The sequence below is a fragment of the Zea mays genome, chromosome 4 (assembly GCF_902167145.1).
Source record: "Zea mays cultivar B73 chromosome 4, Zm-B73-REFERENCE-NAM-5.0, whole genome shotgun sequence".
Lineage (NCBI taxonomy): Eukaryota > Viridiplantae > Streptophyta > Magnoliopsida > Poales > Poaceae > Zea > Zea mays.
Genome location: NC_050099.1, coordinates 69,575,191 through 69,595,988, shown reverse-complemented (window position 1 = coordinate 69,595,988; position 20,798 = coordinate 69,575,191). Strand labels below are relative to the sequence as shown.

The window sequence follows — 20,798 nt, the reverse complement described above, 5'->3', positions numbered from 1 at the left end:
CATCCTCAGGGTAAGGGCCATAATACAAGCCATTTAGCTTGAAGACCCTGTTAAGACGAATGTTGGAGCCCCAAATGTCCACACTCTTTGGGAGCTCAACTTTCTTGGCATATTTTCCAAAAACCTTAATTGCCTTGGCCTCAACCTCATTGACGAAGGTTGCCCCATCCCTCCTGTCCAAGCTAACAACAAAGGCTGGGCTCAACACCACAATCTCTCGCTTAATAATCTTGCTCTTAAGCGACAAAACCCTTCGCACCACCTCCTCCAGTATCCAACCATGGCTCAGTGGCCACACCCCATAGGCGACGAACTCCTTCACCAGATCGTGTCCACTGCACATGATCTTAGTTCGCTTCAAGGAGACCTCGTCAACATATCCCTCCCTCACTTTGAACCACTGGAAGGCAACAAAGTTGTGTGCATCATTTCACTCGAAGGCCATGCTAACCTAGATATTTCAAGTTCTCCATTTTAGATGTGGTGAACAGATTACTAGATTTGACATGGTACCTTAGGTACTTAGTGCCAGATGACTGATAAGTCCGATTAGAATTAGGTTAAATCAGACAATTCTTTCACATTGTTGCAGAACAACATTCTGGTAGTTGGTTATAATTATGCCTTATTTAGTTCTAATAAATTATAATTGTGAAAAATCAATCATGATAGCACAAACTAAATTAATGTTAGTATATAAACTATTAAAAGAGGTGGCAATTTTTGATATGGATATGTACCTATGTTCATAGTTAATAGAGGTGGGAACCACAACCACTTCTAGAAATGGAGTAAGGCTATTTTCAATACATAGTTTTATTGCACTATTTTTAAGAATGTCACATCAACTTTTAACTATGGAGTTTCATCTAGATGAAACTCTCCCACCTCCCGTGAAACTCTCTCTATCTCTCTTCTTAACATGACACCATCTTTGCTTATGTGGTAAGATATTTAATGAAGATAGGACTCAAACGAAATCCACACTGAAAGTATCCTAGTAATGTTCTTTTGCTAGAGGTGGTCGTGCCTGTACTAGAGCATCTCCAGTAGTTTTGTAAAAAAAGCTCCCTAAAGACAGATGTGAGGACTTGCTAAATAATAGTAGGGAGTAAAAAATATGTGTTCTCTAGTAGTTCTCTATTTTTAGCTGCTAAATATTTCAAATTATGTCAGCTAGAAACTTATCTCCCTCTCACGTTCTAGGAAGTTTTGTGTCTTCCCATCAAACATGACATTGTTCTTGCAATGGTTCTAAAATATGCATATAAAGAATTTGTGTACAAAACAGACACATATTTATGATTAATCGATTCCAAATATGACCTAAATTGCAAATTGTAGAAATAAAAAAGTCTAACATGTAGCAAAATTCTTTTCCCATAGTAACCCGGAGTTTATTGATAAAATATAAAAGAGAATAAAACAGAAGGCATAGAACACTAATTTCGCGTGAAAAGGTGCTTTGAGGAGTCCCTCACGGGTTGCCAAATATGAGGACAAGAAAGGATAAAATAGTAACTTCTTAAATTTAGCAGCATCGTTTATTAGGATCCTATTGGAGACGTGTTTTTCTAATAACTCAAACTTAGATTTAGGAACCATTTTACATAAGAGTTGGAGATGGCCTTGTTTGGTTTTGAGGTGGTTTGAGGGGGATTGGAGGGGATTTAATCCCCTCCTATCCAAATTTGTATATGAGGGGATTTGATCCACTCAATTCATCCCTAACCGAATAAGCCCTAAAAGTTATTTCTGACCACATCCTAAATGCTCTCTCTAGCAATGCTAAAATTTTTTTCTAATCAAACAAGCTCCGATTGATTAGCTTAGAATTAACATATCACATTGGATTCCAGTTATTTTTTTTAAAAAAAATGGTCCAAGTTTAACTTAGATGTAAAACTTCTAGCTCATTTGACAATTGAGATGCATGGATTGAATAACTCACACATGGGATGGTAATCTTATCTAGCACATGCATCATAGAAGCCACAAGCAAGTTAACAACTGAACCATGAGTTAGGTTTTACCAACTGAAGTCACAATTCACTGATGCAGGCAACTAGCAGATGACAGAAATTGCGATTACACATAACACAAAAATCAGCTAATCAAGAAAGCAAACATGAAAAGCCAAAAGAAAAACGTACGTCTAGACAACACGATGGAAGAATCAAAGCCCACTTCACCGCACACTGGAGCTAGCTAGCTAGAGCCAGGTACACCAGAGTGGTAAGCGGGGCCGGCCGGCCGGCCACGGAGAGGATCTCCTCGCGCCACACGACGACACCTATCTAAGCTAGGGGCTGCAGGGCTTGGGGAACTGGTAGCCAACGTACTTGGCCTTGGCGTTCTCGCACTTGGCCGATGTGGCACCCTGCCCCTTGTACCTAAGGTCCACGTCCTGCAGCACCAGACCCTGGCACGGCACGCCGCAGCGAAGCAACACCGCCACCGGCGTAGTCGCCGTGCCCTTGATGTTCCTGAAGTGAATGTCCTTGAGAGTGACCCCGGACACGTACTGCATGTAAATGAAATGAAAGAGCATTAATCACATATATATGTTGTTATGATGTCGACATCAATGGCAACGACGATCGATCGAGACGAAGACGATACCGTACCTTGTGCTCGCAGTTGTAGTAGGGGCAGTACTTCTGGTCGATGATGATAGGGTTCTGGACGTCCTTCATGACCATGTTCTCGAAGACCATGTGCGCGGCGTTGCTCCTGGACGGCGAGTTCTCCCAGGTCTTGATGCGGACGCCGTTGGTGGTGCCCGTGAAGGTCATGTCGCGGACGTGCACCCGCGTGACGTCGCCCTCGCCGGAGTATCGGCCCAGGCTGCCGACGCTCATGCCGTGGCCCGGGCCGCACTGCACGCGGGAGACCTCCACGTTGTCGTTTCCCTGGCCGACGGAGATGCAGTCGTCGCCCGTGCCGATGTGCGTGTCCACGATGGACACCCCGCTGCTGCGCTCGATGTGGATGCCGTCCGTGTTGGGGCTGTTGGGCGGCGCTCGGATCCTCAGCCCGCTCATCCGGACGTTCTTCACCGACAGCAGCGCCATGTGGAAGAACTTGGGGTTCACCGACGTCACGTCGCGCACCACCGTGTTCTGGCTGTTCACGAACAGCACGCTCTGCATATATATATGTACGACGTGGTAATGCAGATGCACATGTTAGAGTGATCGATCGTCGATCACCGGTTAGTTCATTGAGTGCTCGATGCTCTCCGTCCTTACGGACCGTGGGCAGCACTTTGCAGTCCTTGCGGATGGGGCACTTGTTGAAAGGCCACGAGGCGGCGCCCTGGCCGTCGATGACGCCGCCGGCGACGGTCAGCCCGTTCACCCACCCGAACTCGATCCAGTCGTTGCCGAACCGCTTCAGGTCCGTGGCGGCCTTGAGCGTCCCCTGCACCACCACCACCACCATCAAATCATGGATGCAAGACTGTACGTAACCGCATGCCCACACACACGTCCGTGTGAATGTGTGATCGGCAAACTACCAAGGGAATGAATGCGCAACTGATGACGACGTGCCTGCAGCTGGAAGGTCAAGGTGGACGCCTTGCAGGGGCCGTGGAACTGCACCGGCCCGATGTAGTACGTCCCCGGCGCGACGACCATCGTCACCGCGCCAGCTGATCCGCACGCTGCCTTCCACGCTGCCATCAGCGGCTGCAGCATCATGAATCAGAGTGCCGGCCGGCCGGCCGGAGGGTGAATCAGAGGGCAGGCAGACACACATCGAGGACGAAGGAAGAAATGAATAAGCCCCGGCCCGGCCCAACCTTGGTATCATCGTTGACGCCATTCCCATGGGCCCCGTAGTTCTTCACGTTTATGACGACGGCCGCCCCGGCGGCGGCGGACACTGACACGAAGACCGCCACGGCGGCGACTAGGAGCAGCCGCGGCCGCGCTTCCATGGTACGCGGTGTCTGCTTCGGCGGATCAGTCACGCGCGCACGATGCTGCTGCCGTCGTAACGGGGCATAAGCACATGGGTCGGCCGCCTCGATCTCCTGCCACGCCGCCGGTCCGCCGCTGATCTCTGTCTTCCTCCTCGCTCTCTTCTCTCTATCTCTGATCTCTCTCTCTCTCTCTCTCTCAAGTCTCAACCAGCAGGTTGGCACGGTTTATTGTTCCATGCATGCAATTAATGCAACCCAGCGGCAACATCGGGGGTCTGCGGGCACTCGCGAGTGACACTCGAGCGCGGGCGATTTAAACCGGGGGCTCGGGGACACGGGGGGTGCCTAAATTTGGAGCACTTGAGCTCTTCCTGCGGTGGTGGTTCCATGGAGGACCTTGTTTCACTGGAACCAGAGCAGAAGCAAGCGCATGCAGTGCTGGGACGTAGCAACCGGCGAAGGGAATTCCATCTGACGCGTGCACGCGTGCCTCTGACACCAGGTCATGGGTCTCCCACTAACCGCGCGCGCGGACAGGGTCCAGCCTGCCGACCGCGGTCAAATTCGAACTTCCACGTCCTCCGGTCCAGGCTTCTCTCCCGTCAAAAGTACCTATCACCACATATTCATCATGCCAGCAGAGAGGATGGAGAGTCGATTAACACTAGAAAAGAGAGGATGAAACAAGCAACCGTGTCATCTGGCGGGCACTTCCCAAAAACATCATTATCGTTCTCCACCCAAATAAGTGAACTCTTGAACGACACTTATGGAGTATTTAGTTTGAGGGATGATATAGTTCATCATCTTCTCACTCCTCACTTTTTTGTTTGGTTTGTGGAATGGAGTGAGTTACACTAGTAGAAAAGAGCTCATAGCCTGCGGCACCCATAAATTATCACTGGCGGTTTCAGTTATCGCGCGCCGGTAAAAAAAACGAGGTGGGTCCGTCTTGGGAACCGTCAGTGGAAACCTATTTCCACTGGCGGTTATCTTAAAACAACCGCCAGTGAAAATAGGATGTTTCCACTGGCGGTTGTGTTAAGATAACCGCCAGTGGAAATCAATTTTCACTGGCGGTTGGTGTTACACAACCGCCAGTGGAAATAGGATGTTTTCACTGGCGGTTGTGTTAAGATAACCGCCAGTGGAAATAGGTTTCCACTGGCGGTTTTTAAAGCCAACCGCCAGTGAACTGTCTGTTATAAATACCCCTCTTCTTTCCCCCGACAGTGAACTGTATGCTCGCAGCCAACTTCCATTGGAGGCGATTTTGGAGGTCCAGATTTCACAAAAATATAAGGGGGGAGGTTTTGGTCTTCATTTCTTGGAAGAAGGTGGATAAGAAAGGTTGGTTTATGTTTCTTTGTCAATTTTTGTTCATTCTTGCTCAATTTTAGCCACATTTTGGATCTAGGGTTTTACATGAGAGAGAGAAGAGTATAGCTAGGTTATTTTCTCTATTTCCTCAAATGAGGTTGTTTAAGATGGTCAGTTTTTGTCTATTCCCTCTCCTTTTTCATTTTTAGTTCTCAATTAAGTTTATCCATAACACATATTTAATTGCTTAATGAATGGTGAATGTGTTGTATGGAAGGTTGTTTAATTATGTTTCAATTTTAACTACATTTTGAAACTAGGCTTTCACCATGTGTTAGAGATAGGTTTGGGTATTAAATTTTTTTGTTTATTAGTAGTTAGGAAAGTTAGGCTTATGTTTCTTTTGCCAAATTTTGTTCATTTTTCCTCCATTTTAGGCACATTTTGGTTGCAGCACTTTGCACATCCAGAATGCCCGTTCTTGCACTGATTTTACATAGAGCAGAGCATCATGCTGGAGCCTACCGATCAATATGTACTGTATATATACATGCATGGTAATCTGACTTGCCATGAAGACTTCGGACTGGAAGGGTAGGCAGCAGATGTCGCACTCCAGCGCGTCATTCTCCATGGATAGTGTCACAGTCGCCTCTTCCTCATCCTCCAACCCCGCCTCTTCCTCATCCTCCACCACCACCTTGGCTTTCTTTGGAGTGCCGCCGTAGAGAAGCCCGCCTCTTCCTCATCCTCCATAGAGAAGCCGTGGTCTTTTTCCCGGTCATGGTTTATCACTTAGAACGCGAGGTAAAATAAAAGCAGGAAGGACTATTCGACTAAAAGAGAGGAGAGAGAGAGAGGATAGAGAGAGAGAGGAGAGAGAGAGGGTTTCATATTTTAGCCACATTTTTGGATATAGGGTTTCACCATGTGTTTTATGTTACTTTTTTACAGGTGATGATGGAGAGGATATCCTGGATGTATAACTTATCAAGGCTAGATCCATCATACATATCTGAGGTCCATAAGTTTATTGTTGTCGCTAAGAACCATGCTTGGAGAACAAAGACAAAGCACATATATTGTCCATGCATGGACTGCAAAAATGTTGTTGTATTTGATGACACAGAACAAATCATATCTCATCTGGTATGCCGAGGATTTGTGAAAGATTACATAATTTGGACAAAGCATGGAGAGGGTAGCTCTTCGCCTTATACAGCTGGAAACCCTGCGAACATCGACGACAGCTTTCAGTTCGTTCACGAGACACAACAACCTCTTCCACAGAGCGAACATGTAGTGCCAAATGTTACTGATCATGGTTACGCCGGAGGAAATGAACGTGAAAGAACCCATGTTCTGCCAAATGTTATGGACGAGGAAGATGCAGAGTTGTTAGAGGCAATGTTGCGTCGTCATACAGATCCATCGATGTTCTTCATGAAAGGTATGGAGTCCCTGAAGAAGGCAGCATAAGAGCCTTTGTACGACGAGTCTAAGGGCTGTACCAAAGAGTTCACGACGCTCCGGTCTGTGTTAAAGTTGTTGATGTTAAAAGCTAGATATGGTCTGTCTGATGCTGGCTTCGATGCGTTCTTGAGTATTGTCGCAGACATGCTTCCAAAGGAGAACAAAGTGCCTGCTAACACGTACTATGCAAAGAAACTAATCAGTCCACTCACTATGGGCGTGGAGAAGATCCACGCGTGTAGAAATCACTGTATCCTTTATCGAGGTGATGATTATAAAGACTTAGAGAGCTGCCCAAAGTGTGGTGCAAGTAGGTACAAGATGAATAAAGACTATCGAGAGGAAGAGTGTGTTGCATCTGTGTCTAAAGGGAAGAAGCGAAAGAAAGCCAAAAAGAAGACTTCAAAATCCACGAGCAAAGAAAAAGAAGTAGACTATTATGCGCTCAAAAAGATTCCTGCTTTGGTGATGTGGTACCTCCCCGTCGTCGATCGATTGAGGTGTTTGTTCGCTAACCCTGAGGATGCCAAACTTATGAGCTGGCATGCTTCTAATGAGCACAAAAACGATGGGAAGCTTCGACATCCAGCCGATGGGAAGCAGTGGCAAGATTTCAATGAGAACCACCGAGACTTTGCCGATGAACCAAGAAATGTTAGGTTCGCACTGAGTACTGATGGAATGAATCCATTTGCTGAAAGGAGCAGCAAGCATAGCACATGGCCAGTGATCCTCACCATATACAACCTTCCTTCATGGTTGATGCAGAAACGGAAGTACATTTTGCTAACCATGCTTATTTCTGGACCTACACAACCTGGAGTTGATATGGATGTATTTTTAGAGCCCTTAATGGAGGATATGAAAATATTGTGGGTAACGGGTGTTCAAATGTTGGATGAGTATCGTAAAGATTCATTCACGCTGAGAGCAATTATTTTTGTTACGATCAACGATTACCCTGCACTCTTCACATTATCAGGCCAGTTTAAGGGAAAGGTTGGCTGCACAGTATGCATTGATGAAACTACTTACGTGTCCCTTACTGCATCTAAGAAGATAGTGTACATGAGGCACAGACGCTTTTTATTGGAAGGACACAGGTACCGCATGCGAAAGATGGATAAGTACTTTGACAATAATGGTGAACTACATTCTACTGCTCCATCGGGTAACAATAAAGGTCATAGAGTTTTTGAAATAGTCAAGAATATCAAGTTTGTTTTCGGGAAGAAGACAAAAGACGGAAAAACAAGGAAAGATGTCAAACCAGCTCCGGGGGCTATATTCAAGAAAAAGTCTATTTTCTTCGAGTACTTGCCTTACTGGAAAGAGTTAGATGTGCGGCATGCGATCGATGGTATGCACGTTCAGAAGAACGTGTTTGAAAGCATAATTGGCACCTTGCTAGACATAAAGGGCAAAACAAAAGAAGGGCTCAATTCACGCATGGACTTGGTAAATTTAGGCATAAAAAAGGAACTACATCCTGTTCTTCAAGAAAATGGGAAGTATCATCTCCCAGCAGCAAGCTACAATCTCAATGTAGATGAGAAACATGCGATGTGTGTTTGGCTTAAGAATTTGAAAGTCCCATCCGGATTCTGCTCTAGCATACGAAGTATTGTGTCAATGAAAGACTTGATAGTCACCAACTACAACTCACATGATTGTCATGTCATGCTGACTACATTCCTACATATTGCCATCAGGGCTATAAATCCTTTGTTTTTAAAGATGGCAATCACACGGTTGTGCTACTTTTTCAACAGAATTTCACAAAAGGTAATTGACCGTGATGAGTTGGCATCTCTTCAGGAATTTGCAGTGGAGACAATAACACAGTTTGAGATGTGTTTCCCTCCATCGTTCTTTGATATTATGGTGCACCTTGTGGTGCACTTGGTGCCACAAATAGAGGCATTGGGTCCCATGTACTTACATGAAATGTGGACGTACGGGCGTTTCATGTCAATACTGAATGGCTATGTATCAACCCGTGCTCGTCCCGAGGCATCCATGATAGAGGGGTACTGTACTGAAGAGGCCATTGAGTCGGGAGGTCTATTCTGCAATAATATCCTAAAAGATCAGGTTGCAATAGGTCTGCCTCCGTCACGACACGAGGGTAGATTGTATGGAAGCGGGAGGATGGGACGGAAATCTTTCATTCCACCAGATTACAATACAGTACTTGAGGCACATCACAGCATCCTACATCAGCTAGCGATAATAGAGCCATTTATCCAACAACACATCAATGAGTTTCACGAGCAAAATCATGGGCATACGGCTGATTGGGTAATGAAGCAACATAAGCAGCGGTTCAACACATGGCTAATGGTGAAGGACATTCCACGTGGAGAAACAATAGAAGAAAAAACCATCAAGGGGTTGGCATCTGGACCTTCACGCCAGGTCACAACATGGCAAACCTATGACATTAGTGGATTCACATTTTGTACAAAGTCCAAGGACAAAAAGAGCATGTCACAAAACAGTGGTGTTCGATGCGAGGCCATAGATGATGAAACTGGTGAGATTATTACATATTTTGGCTTTATTGAGGACATATGGGAACTAGACTATGGTACATTTCAGATATCGGTTTTCCGATGTCAATGGGTTGAAGACAAACATGTCACGGTAGACAACTATGGGGTCAGAGTTCTTGATCTAAGTAAGGTAGGTTACAAAGATGACCCATGGATCCTTACTAATCGTGCTACACAGGTCTTCTATGCTGAACAGATCATTTCTAACAATGAGAAGAAAAGCACCGACAAACCGAAGCATGTAGTTTTTCCTGGAAAACAACAAGCTATAGGAGTTGATGGTGTATCTGATTTAGAGGATTTTAACCAGTTCAACGACATGTCTCTTTTCATAGACCATCCAACCAAGATAAGGAACGTTGAGCGAAGCATCCCACGCAATTCGATGCCCTGGGTACGCCATGATGGACAAGGCAGAACAATAGCTCCCTAGATTATATAGTTGTCATGTAATTGATTATTGTTAGGACATGTCATGTAATTTTACACGACTTTCTAGAGAGGAGAGGGAGAGGGAGAGAGAGCTATTGTTGCCAATGCGCTCGGAGCAGGTCCAGCACTTACCGTCCGTGCGGATGCATCACTTTGCACATCCAGAATGCCCGTTCTTGCACTGATTTTACACAGAGCAAAACATCATGTTGGAGCCTACCGATCAATATGTACTGTATATATACATGCATGGTAATCTGACTTGCCATGAAAACTTCGGACTGGAAGGGTAGGCAGCAGATGTCGCACTCCAGCGCGTCCTTCACGGATATTGTCACAGTCGCCTCTTCCTCATCCTCCAACCCCGCCTCTTCCTCATCCTCCACCACCACCTTGGCTTTCTTTGGAGTGCCGCCGTCAGAGGAAGCCGTGGTCTTTTTCTCGGTCATGGTTTATCACCTAGAACGCGATGTAAAATAAAAGCAGGGAGGACTTGGAGAGAGAGAGGGAGAGGGGAGAGAGAGGAGCTAGGGAAAGGAGAGAGAGAGGAGAGAGAGAGGAGAGATAGAGGAGAGAGAGAGAGAGAGGGAAGAGATAGAGGAGAGAGAGGAGAGATAGAGGAGAGATAGAGGAGAGAGAGAGACAGAGAGGGAGAGGGGAGAGAGAGGAGCTAGGGAGAGGAGATAGAGAGGAGAGAGAGAGAGAGAGGAGAGACAGAGGAGAGAGAGAGAGGGAAGAGATAGAGGAGAGAGAGGAGAGATAGAGGAGAGATAGAGGAGAGAGAGAGGAGAGATAGAGGAGAGAGAGAGGGAAGAGAGAGGAGGGAGAGGGGAGAGGGAGAGAGAGAGGAGAGAGATAGAGGTAAATATATATATTATGTATACTAAATATATATATATATATATATTTATATATTTAATATGTATAAAAATATATATAATTAATGTATGAATATACAATAAAAAATAATATACTAAAAACATTACTACTGGCGGTTCACAATGAAAACCGCCAGTATAAATGATTTCTACTAGCGGTTGTCATAGAGAACCGCCAGTAGAAATGGCCTCCACAGTGTGTGGATGGCATTTCTACCGGCGGTTCTCTATGACAACCGCCAGTATAAATGATTTCTACTGGCGGTTGTCATAGAGAACCGCCAGTAGAAATATCTCCTATATAAAGGAGCGCGCGCGGGGCCGAAAAATTTTCGCTAAGTCTGGCGCCCTGTCTTTCCATCTTCCCGCCGTCAGGCTGCCAAAAATTCGCCCGACGATTTTCTCCGTCGTGCGCCGCCGTTGTTCACGCCGTCGTCCCCGCGCCGTAGGTATGTTCTTCTCTCTCTCTCCCTTTCTTCGACTATGATCGCTCGGGCATGCGCGCCGCCGCCGCCGCCGTGCAAGCGCCGCCGCCGTGCACGCGCCGCGGCTAAACCCTAAGACTAGGAAGAGTGAGAGAGTTAGAGGGAAGAGAGAGGAGGAAGAGGGAAGAGAGGGAGACCCTGCGCGCGTCTCTGCAGAGAGAGAGAGAGGGGGAGAGAAGATAGAGGAGGGAGAGGGAAGAGAGAGGAGAGGACCTCTCCCTCCTCTCTCTTCTCTCTCTCTCTCCCTCCCTCCACTCTCTTTCCTCTCTCTTCTCTTTCCCTCTCTCTCCGGAGAGAGAGGGAAAGAGAAGAGAGAGGAAAGAGAGTGGAGGGAGGGAGAGAGAGAGAAGAGAGAGGAGGGAGAGGGAGTGTATATATAGGAAAGAGAGTGGAGGGAGAGAGAGGAGAGAGAGGGAAAGGGAAGAGAGAGGAAAGAGAGTGGAGGGAGGGAGAGAGAGAAAAGAGAGGAGGGAGAGGGAGTGTATATATAGGAAAGAGAGTGTAAGGGGAGAGAGAGGAGAGAGGGGGAAAGGGAAGAGAGAGGAAAGAGAGGGAGAGGGAGGGAGGGAAGAGAGAGGAAAGGGAGGGAGATTAGAGAGAGAGAGAGGAGAGAGCAACGGAAAGCATGTTTTTTTCCATCGTATTCAATTGTAAACAACATATTCTATTGTATTCTATTGTAAACAACGTATTCCATTGTAAAATGTAGACTAGATTCACTAGTAAACTACATATTCCATTGTAGTACTATTAGCTAGTGAAATTAGAAGACGACGTACGACACACTTGCGTTGTTTCGATTAAGAGCAACTCATCTGAACCCCACTTGACCAGAGCGAGTTCTCTCTCCCTCTCTCTCTATACGTTCTATACGACTCTCCATCTCCCTCTCTCCCTCTCTATACGTCCTATACGACTCCTCCTCTCTCCCTCTCTCTCTATACGTTCTATACGACTCCTCTCTCTCTCTATACGTTCTATACGACTCTATACGTCCTATACGACTCCTCCTCTCTCCCTCTCTCTCTCTATACGTTCTATACGACTCTCCATCTCCCTCTCTCCCTCTCTATACGTCCTATACGACTCCTCCTCTCTCCCTCTCTCTCTCTCTATACGTTCTATACGACTCCTCCTCGATAAGGGTTAGGGTATTTGTTAATACGAATTTAATTATTGCTTATGTTAATATGTAGCTCAATGAGTTCTCCAACCAAGGACCAAGGATTAGGGCCCGACCACATGGACAAGAGTGTTGCTCAAGAAGAATCCAGCAGTGAAGGATATGAAACGCCTAGCGACCCTTTTCCTACCACTAGGATAGATAGGGCCGCTGCGCGTGAGTTGCAACGTGACCCTACTTATGATTCACAAGAACATGAGGTAAATTACACATCCTTAATTTCGTGTGTGTACCTAATTAATTAGCTGATTTCACAATGTCTATTACACATGCATGATTTCTTGTGCATTTTATTACATGAATAGGAGGTCTTGTCTGAATTTCGTGTGATGCTCAAAAAAGCTGCGGCACAATACCAAGACGCACCGGAACCGATCCAAGGCGCACCGGAACCTACCCAAGGCGCACCGGAATCGACCGAGACAACCACCGAGAGGTCAAGGAAAAGGAAGCAGAGCGATCGGAACAGAGGTGACAGGGGGCTAAACAAGTTTCCTGACAAGACATATAAAATCACAAACGTGAGCCCGAATGGTCAGCCCCTAGCTCCAGAAGAGGCACTGCCTAAGTTTCGGAATGCACTTGGGTTCTTAGTTAGAGATAATCTTGACATCACAATCCGACAGTGGAGAGATGTATCAGATGATGTCAAGAATCAAATGTGGAATAAGCTAGTAACGAGGTTCGTTTTGCCTGGGGGTTCAGAAGAACTCGTGAAAAAATACACGATGAAGCAGTTTGCAATAAATTTCCGAAACTGGAGGTCTAAGATGAATACAAAGTTTGCAAAGAAAGGCCTAGACCCGACGAAAAAATATAAAATCTCAGCAGGTCAGTGGGCAGTATTTCTAGAGCAGAGGAGCAGCCCTGATTTCATATCGCTAAGTGAGGCAAATTCAGAACTATCTAAGAAGAACAAATACCGCCACCACCTTGGCACAGGTGGTTACAGGTGTCAGGTTCCTAAATGGAGACAAGAAGACACCGAGAAGAAGGCTGCAGGGTTGCCGACGCTGTCCGAGCAACTCGGTGAAAGGACAGCTAATTGGATCCGTGCTAGAAAACCAAGGGAAACTGAGTCTGGTGTATCTTTTGATGATCCCAATGTCGAAGAAGCGGCAAAAAACATATATGCAATTGCAGCTAAGCAGAGCGAAGGAACATTTAAGCCGCAAAGGGAGAAAGACATTCTAACGGCTGGTCTCGGTAACCCTGAGCATCCTGGTCGTGTACGAGGAATATCATCTAAGGAAGGATGGATGGAAGGATTCGGACCACAATGGGAAGGTCTGTACAAGAAACGTGATCGATACAAGGAAGAGATGGCAAATTATTTTAAGGAGGAGGCCAAGAAAGAGTTCAAAGACCTGATGTCTGAAATGCTATCGAATCCTCCTCCATAATTGATGCAGCAATTGGCGATGGCGAGTGCGATGTCTGTTCAACAAATGACCACTCCACAGATGCAAATAATTCCAGCAGCTCAAACGCCGGCTGCCACCGAGGGTACGACCATCCCAAGCTCTGTCGCGTCAACGGGAAATAAGGTCCGCTATCCAGTTGATGACATCACAAGGCCTGTGGCATGCACACTAGTTATAAGATATGGTATTAACAATCAGCGTACAAGGAAAGTAGCCACAGGCCTTGCGATCCCAGGACGCAAGTTCCATGGAAACGACATTCCAGAAGAATATTGCAGGGTAGAAGTGACGACAGTCGTCCAAGGATACGAGGACGACATGCTAGACATCCCTGGGCCCGAAGGTATCGAGACACTTGGACAAGCTATCAAGAATTTTATCCTTTGGCCTCGAAGGGATGTCGAATTGCTTGATTGGTCGAATTCGTTGCAGGCCCAACCGTCTCCGCCTTCTCAAATTGCTGTTCCTATTGTACATCCATCATCACCTCCTCAAACTTCACATGCTGCTCCTCATCCTCTTTCTGACCCTCCTTCTCCTCATCCTCATGGTGGCCCACCGTCTCCGCCACATACATCGCCCTTCAGGGATCCACCTTCTCCACAGCCATCTCCACGACCATCTAAAGTTTCTATACCAAAAGTAGTGTCCCCGTATGATAAGAAAAAGAAGAGTAAATCCACTGCTGGCACTGTTCGTTTTTTGAAAGGGACTGGACGGAGCCTCACGTCAGACAATGTTGATTTGGCCGATCTCGAGGAGTCCGCAAAAAAGGCTGAGGCAATGGCCGCAAAGATAAAGAAGCCAACTAAGGCAGATTATAAAAACGTGCCTAAAAAATATGTGCCGGGCAGACCACTACTCACTTTTGAGAAACTAAGGAAGGTCCCGGCTAATATTAAAAGGTTGCATGATTGGTACATGCAGGCATCTTCAGTTGGCATCGACACCATCAGTGTTAATATACCAGCCCATGCTTTTATTGGTTCAAATCAAAAAGTCGTTGTTACATTCGAGGACATGTGGTTAATGATGAACCTTCAGAGACTCGACGTGTAACTTGTAACCATATTTGCATTGTAAGTGTCACTCATACTCCATATATATGTGTTATTATTAGTGAGTTGTATAAATTTTCAATATCTGACATGCACGTGTGCGTTGCAGAATGCAACATGATCAGCAGGAGATCCTTTATGGTACCAATCCCAATGCTAGTGCCAGTAAAAGGGTTGGGTATCTCAACCCAATAAAGATATGCGAGGATAACCACACTTTTAGAATCGGAAAAGGCAACGAAGCATTATAGGGGCTAACAGACGAAGAAATTGAGGTGCGTATCCAGGATCTGAAGAAGGATTTTGAAGCAAGATACGCCACCTACATAGGACACGCAATGCTTCAATTTCAAGACAGGGAATCCATAGTGGCCCCGTACAACTTTAAGTAAGTGTGATTTTGCATAAATAAAATTAATAATTTCAATACACATGTATCACAAGTTTGATTCGTAAATGGACCACTGGATATGCTTCTTCATTTATCCTAAGGTTGGAAAGGTGCTGGTGCTCGACTCCTTGCACACCGAGCCTTCGGCCTATTCAAAATTCCTCAGCATCTTAGAGCTGTAAGCCTTTTCTATGCATGCATACTTATATCGATGAGAATTGTAGAATAACATGGTGATTCTATTTGAGATCACATGGCATTTAGGTTTTATAAGTTTCAAGGTGGAAAGTACGACACGTCCAAAAAAGGCGTGCCACTAGACATCCATTATAACTGGCCGGTAAGTATGTGAATTTATGAATACATATCATACATGTACGTACATAGGACAATGTTGCAACTAAATAACCAATCTCTCGTTATGTAGTGCCACAAGCAACCACCCGGATCGGTCCTATGTGGGTTCTACGTGTGCGAGTTCATGAGAATGAACGGACGATACATCACGAACCCTGGCAAGGTATTATTAGTAATAGTCACGTATGTATTTATGTCATTAAAGATGCAAATGTGTTATTATTGAGTATAAATAGATGATGTTTATAAACTTCCTTTACAGCAATTTCAACAAGGAAGCCCGGAGAACTTGACTGAAGGTGCATTGTATGGCATAGTTGAGGACCTGTGCACATTCATATTGAAAGAGGTCATTCCCGCAGAAGGGAAATATCACGATGCTTCCGGAACATTAGCTTTGCCAGAGTTTAGAATACTAACAGAAATTAGTAGACTATCTCTTAGCCGAGATAGTTATTAGAGCTTAAGTGAAAACTTTGATGTATATAATGTGTGATGCATACATGGTTGTAAACAAGACTTTGATGTATATAAATGTATGATAGAATTTAATTCCATTGTTGCTTTTAATATCAATATATATATATATATATATATGTTTTGTGTGTGTAAATATATATAAATTTCAGTACTGATTGAAAATTTAAAAAAAAGGCGGGAAAACTTTCCACTGGCGGCTAAATAAAACAAACCGCCAGTGGAAATGCTATTTCCACTGGCGGTTTTCTTTATAAAACCGCCAGTGCAAATGCTATTTCCACTGGCGGTTGCTTAAGAAAACCGCCAGTGGAAATGACGATTTCCACTGGCCCCTAGCACCGGCGGCACTGAAAAGCGCCAGTGAAACGTCTCTAGAACCACCACTATAGAGGCTGTGTGTACTAGTGTTAATCCATCACCACCTCATTTTTCATAGTTAGTTATTTAGTACTAATATGTGGAATGGAGTCATCCCACCAAATTTGAGGAATGTACCCATGATGCACCACTTCATTTTGGATATAATGATTCATCAAACCAAACACCTCATTAGTTTAGAGGCCTACTCTTTCGGTGCTTGTGTGCGCAAGAACTGGAACAGGCCAGGGTGTTTGGCTAACAGCTAAAACAAGAGACAAGAAGTGTATCGAGCAACGATAACAAGATGAATCTTATATAGGCGAACCATACGAAACGAGTGTGCACGGGAGATGACGAGACGAAGAAACAACCATAACTCTAGCTAGGATCCACTACCGGAATCGCAGGCTTTGCCGAGTGCTTTACTCTTTGTCGAGTGCCTTTTGTCGGGCACTCGGCAAAGAAGGCTTTGCCGAGTGCCGCACTCGGTAAAGTTAGGAACTCGGCAAAGAGCCCCTTTACCGAGTGCTGAACACTCGGCACAGGGGGCTCTCGGCAAAGACAAGTTTGCCGAGTGTCAAACACTCGGCAAAGCGGGCTCTCGACAAAGGGCCGTCAACGGCCGTCCCAAAGCTGACGGTCGTTAGTCTTTGCCGAGAGCCTACGGGTGGCACTCGGCAAATAGGCTTCTTTGCCGAGTGCCACAGTGTAGGCACTCGGCAAAGGAGTCTTTACCGAGTGTCATCTCTAGACACTCGGCAAAGTATATTTTTATTTTTTTATTTTGTCTCCCAAAATTTTTGTGGTATGTTCCTACACTATGTAGACCTACATGTATCATTTGTGCACAATTTTAACAAAGTTTTCAATCGTTAGTAGATTTAGTTCGTTTATTTGAATTTCTTCAGAAAATTTAGATTTGAACTGTAGGTCACTCGAAACTTGGAAAACCGTGCATGCAAAAATGATATTCATGTTACTTAGCATAAGTTACGGCCGATTCCAGGAGCGGACCGGAAACTTCGAGCAACATGCTCACTAAACATGGCCGTGAACTTGCCATCCACATGTTTAAAAATTGTATAAAACACAAACAAAGTCAGAAAATCCTGAAACTTGTCCACGTGTCATGATATCATATGTACAGGCTGCGATAAAAATTTTAGAATGTTTGGAGAAAGTTGTGGGACACTATGTGTATAAACCTAAGAGTTGTGGGACACTATGTTTGGTACCAGGGTGGCAAATATTCGTCATTCGATAAACATCGACAATTTCTCCCTCCTGACCATGCATTCCGACTAGACATCAAGAACTTTACGAAAGGTGTCGTGGTGACAGACCGCCCACCTGCAATGATGACTGGTGCCGAAGTTCGCGAACAGATAGATGGTCTCATGGCCAACCCAGAAGGTGGTTTTGTGGGATATGGTGAGCAACATATGTGGACACATAAGTCGGGCTTGACTCGGCTCCCCTATTATGATGACCTGCTCCTTCCACACAACATTGACGTGATGCACACTGAAAAGAATGTTGCCGAGGCACTTTGGGCAACAATTATGGAGATTCCTGATAAGTCAAAGGATAACGTAAAGGCAAGAGTGGATGTGGCAGAGTTATGTGATAGACCAAACCAAGAGATGAAGCCGCCTAGTGGTGGTAAGACATGGAGAAGGCCTAAGGCCGATTTCGTCCTGAGCAGGGCCCAGAGGAAGGAAGTACTACAGTGGATCAAGATGTTAATGTTCCCTGATGGGTATGCAGCTAACCTTAGTAGGGGGGTGAACTTATCTACTCTGCGAGTCTTAGGGATGAAGAGTCATGACTTCCACATATGGATTGAACGAATTCTTCCGGCGATGGTTCGAGGCTATGTCCCTGAGCATGTCTGGCTAGCGCTTGCAGGGTTGAGCTATTTCTTCCGCCAGCTTTGTGCAAAAGAGTTAGCTCGGACCATGATTGAAGACTTGGAAAGGATGACACCCGTGTTACTGTGTAAGCTGGAGAAGATCTTTCCACCCGACTTCTTCAATCCGATGTAGCATTTGATTCTTCATCTCCCGTATGAGGCACGAATGGGGGGGCCCGTGCAGGGACGTTGGTGCTATCCAATCGAGAGATGTCTAAAGACTATCTGAAAGAAATGTAGAAATAAATGCAAAATCGAGGCTTCCATTGCAGAGGCATACATACTGGAGGAGGTGTCAAACTTCACAACAACTTACTATGGTGACAAACTGCCGAGCGTGCATAATCCACCCCCTCGTTACAATGATGGCGACAATGAATCGAACCTCAGCATTTTTCGAGGGCAACTCGGAAGCGCAAGTGGTTCGACCACCAAGACCCTGAGACATGAAGAGTGGCGCCATATCATGCTATATGTATTGACCAACCTTGAAGAGGTGACGCCATACATGGAGCAATTTCTTCATGAATTCTGGCGTCGATCAAGGGACCCAACTCCACAGGAATATGATACCCTTCTTGGAAAGGGTGCGGGAAATGGATTGCCCGATTTCATTTCCTGGTTTAAACGTAAGGTACGTGCTTAGTTTGCCATTTGAAGTTGCTCTTACGTGCGAATAATATAACAATCTAGCGTGTTTGAACTTGTAGGGCCAAAGAGAGCCGTCTATGAGTGCCGAGTTGAGACAAGTAGCCAATGGCTTTGCCTATAGGGTCAGGAAATTTTCTGGGTATGACGTCAATGGATACCGTTTTCGCACAACAAGCTACGACCAAAGTCGGCCCAATCGAAAAACCACGTGTTCTGGAGTCTTTACGCTCGGGCTTGACGAGGTCGAGTATTATGGAAGAATTGAAGAAATATATGAACTCAATTTTTATGGTTCTAAACCTCTTACTCCAGTGATATTCAAATGTCATTGGTTTGACCCTAAAGTTACGAGACAGACACATTCTAATCTTGGGCTAGTCGAAATTCGACAGGATTCCACCTTACCAGGAGACGATGTCTATATTGTGGCCCAATAGGCCACACAAGTATATTATCTTCCATATGCGTGCCAAACGAAACAACATCTTAAGGGTTGGGATGTTGTGTATAAGGTATCACCGCACGCTAAATTACCTGTTCCAAACGATGAAGATTATAACTTAGACCCGGACACATATGACGAAGAGTTCTTCCAAGAAGATGGGCTCGAAGGGCGATTTGAGATAGACTTAACCGAAGCGATCAGAATGGAAGTAGATATTGAAATGGTTGTTGATGAAATGGTTGTTGATGAGGAGGATGAGGTGCAAAATAAGAATGACTTAGAAATGATTGAAGGCAATGCCAATGACGAAATTACGCCTTCAGATGGTGTTGACTATGAAATGGTTGATAGTGATGATGACACTTATGATCCGGCTAACCCGGACACATATGAAGATTATTTTTAATCGATGTAATGCTATATTTCATTTATTTTGCATATGTTTCTAAATACATATTTTTTTTATCTGTGCTTAATTGTTTACTCTTAATTGCAGGTTGTTGGACAAAGATGGTGGGCGGTGGGACGAGGACGAGGAGGGGGAGGGGGAGGGGGAGGAGGAGCACCCGTAGGACGGAGGAGGAGGCGCAGCAGGACGACGCCGTACAGCAGCAGGTGGAGCAGCAAGCCGCTGTCGATGCGGCACAGCAGGACGACGACGATGTGGCGCAGCATGACGACGACGACGACGCCGCCGCTCAGCAGGACGTCTCAGGTTCTGGCTCCTCAGGTTCGAGGAGTATCTACCTGCGAGGTCCAGCGAGTCTCCCTAAGCGACCCATACTTCGTGACAGACGTCCGCTGATACGACCCGATGGAGAGAGGTAGGTAACTTTAGATGTTGTTGCTGCTTTTTCATATTATATGTTCAAATTAATAATAGAAACTAATACTTCATCTTAATCACTTGGACATGTCTTGGATGATTTTGGAGACTGCAGGGGGTCACGACCGCAACCCCAATGGCATCCTCGGCCTTCTATGCAGGGAACACTTCCCTGGACTTGTCGAGTACGCCGGAGTGACGAGCCCAGCATACACCTTCGACCACTACGCCGTCGCCCCCGATGCAGTAGATCGGGACGACAGACAATTCAACAACAAGGCGGAGCGGGTGAAGCAAGAGTTGTGGGTAAGTCTTCCTCGCACTATATTGTTTAATAAGTCGCATTTGTTGCATATTCTTGAAATAATGTATGGATACATCGTCTTTGTATGTAGGATTTCTTTAGATGCGATGCTGGATACGAGGCCAGGGCGGATGTGGTGTCTACTACGTGTTGTAAGAAGCTCTTCGTGGACATGCACTACGAGGCACGCATCCAGGCCATCGTCACTTACCACGGCTCCATCCTTGGGAGAAGGTGAACAAGAAGGACGCCCGAACCATGTCGTTGACTCCGGACCAGTACTTGCAGGTAAATACAAAACTTTATTATTGGTACTAAATATGCTTATGTTTATCT

The 20,798-nt window shown here is 45.6% G+C and overlaps 1 protein-coding gene across 1 annotated transcript; it reads right to left on the bottom strand.

Moving 5' to 3' along the window:
* Positions 1 to 2,022: 2,022 nt before the first annotated feature.
* Positions 2,023 to 4,202, bottom strand: LOC103653359 (exopolygalacturonase). The gene is made up of 5 exons (XM_008680286.1): positions 3,806 to 4,202; positions 3,555 to 3,692; positions 3,256 to 3,423; positions 2,628 to 3,146; positions 2,023 to 2,524 (listed from the first exon to the last, which is right to left on the bottom strand). The coding sequence occupies exons 1-5, from the start codon at positions 3,941 to 3,943 to the stop codon at positions 2,303 to 2,305; spliced, it is 1,185 nt and encodes a 394-aa protein (XP_008678508.1). The 5' UTR covers positions 3,944 to 4,202; the 3' UTR covers positions 2,023 to 2,302.
* Positions 4,203 to 20,798: the final 16,596 nt, after the last annotated feature.

Bases quoted from the DNA above. Each gene is read 5' to 3' on its own strand.
- LOC103653359 (XM_008680286.1), bottom strand. From the start codon at position 3,943: ATGGAAGCGCGGCCGCGGCTGCTCCTAGTCGCCGCCGTGGCGGTCTTC. The intron at 3,693-3,805 runs GTTGGGCCGGGC...ATGATGCTGCAG, and splicing joins GCGTCAACGATGATACCAAG to CCGCTGATGGCAGCGTGGAA. The intron at 3,424-3,554 runs GCACGTCGTCAT...GTGGTGGTGCAG, and splicing joins CCTTGACCTTCCAGCTGCAG to GGGACGCTCAAGGCCGCCAC.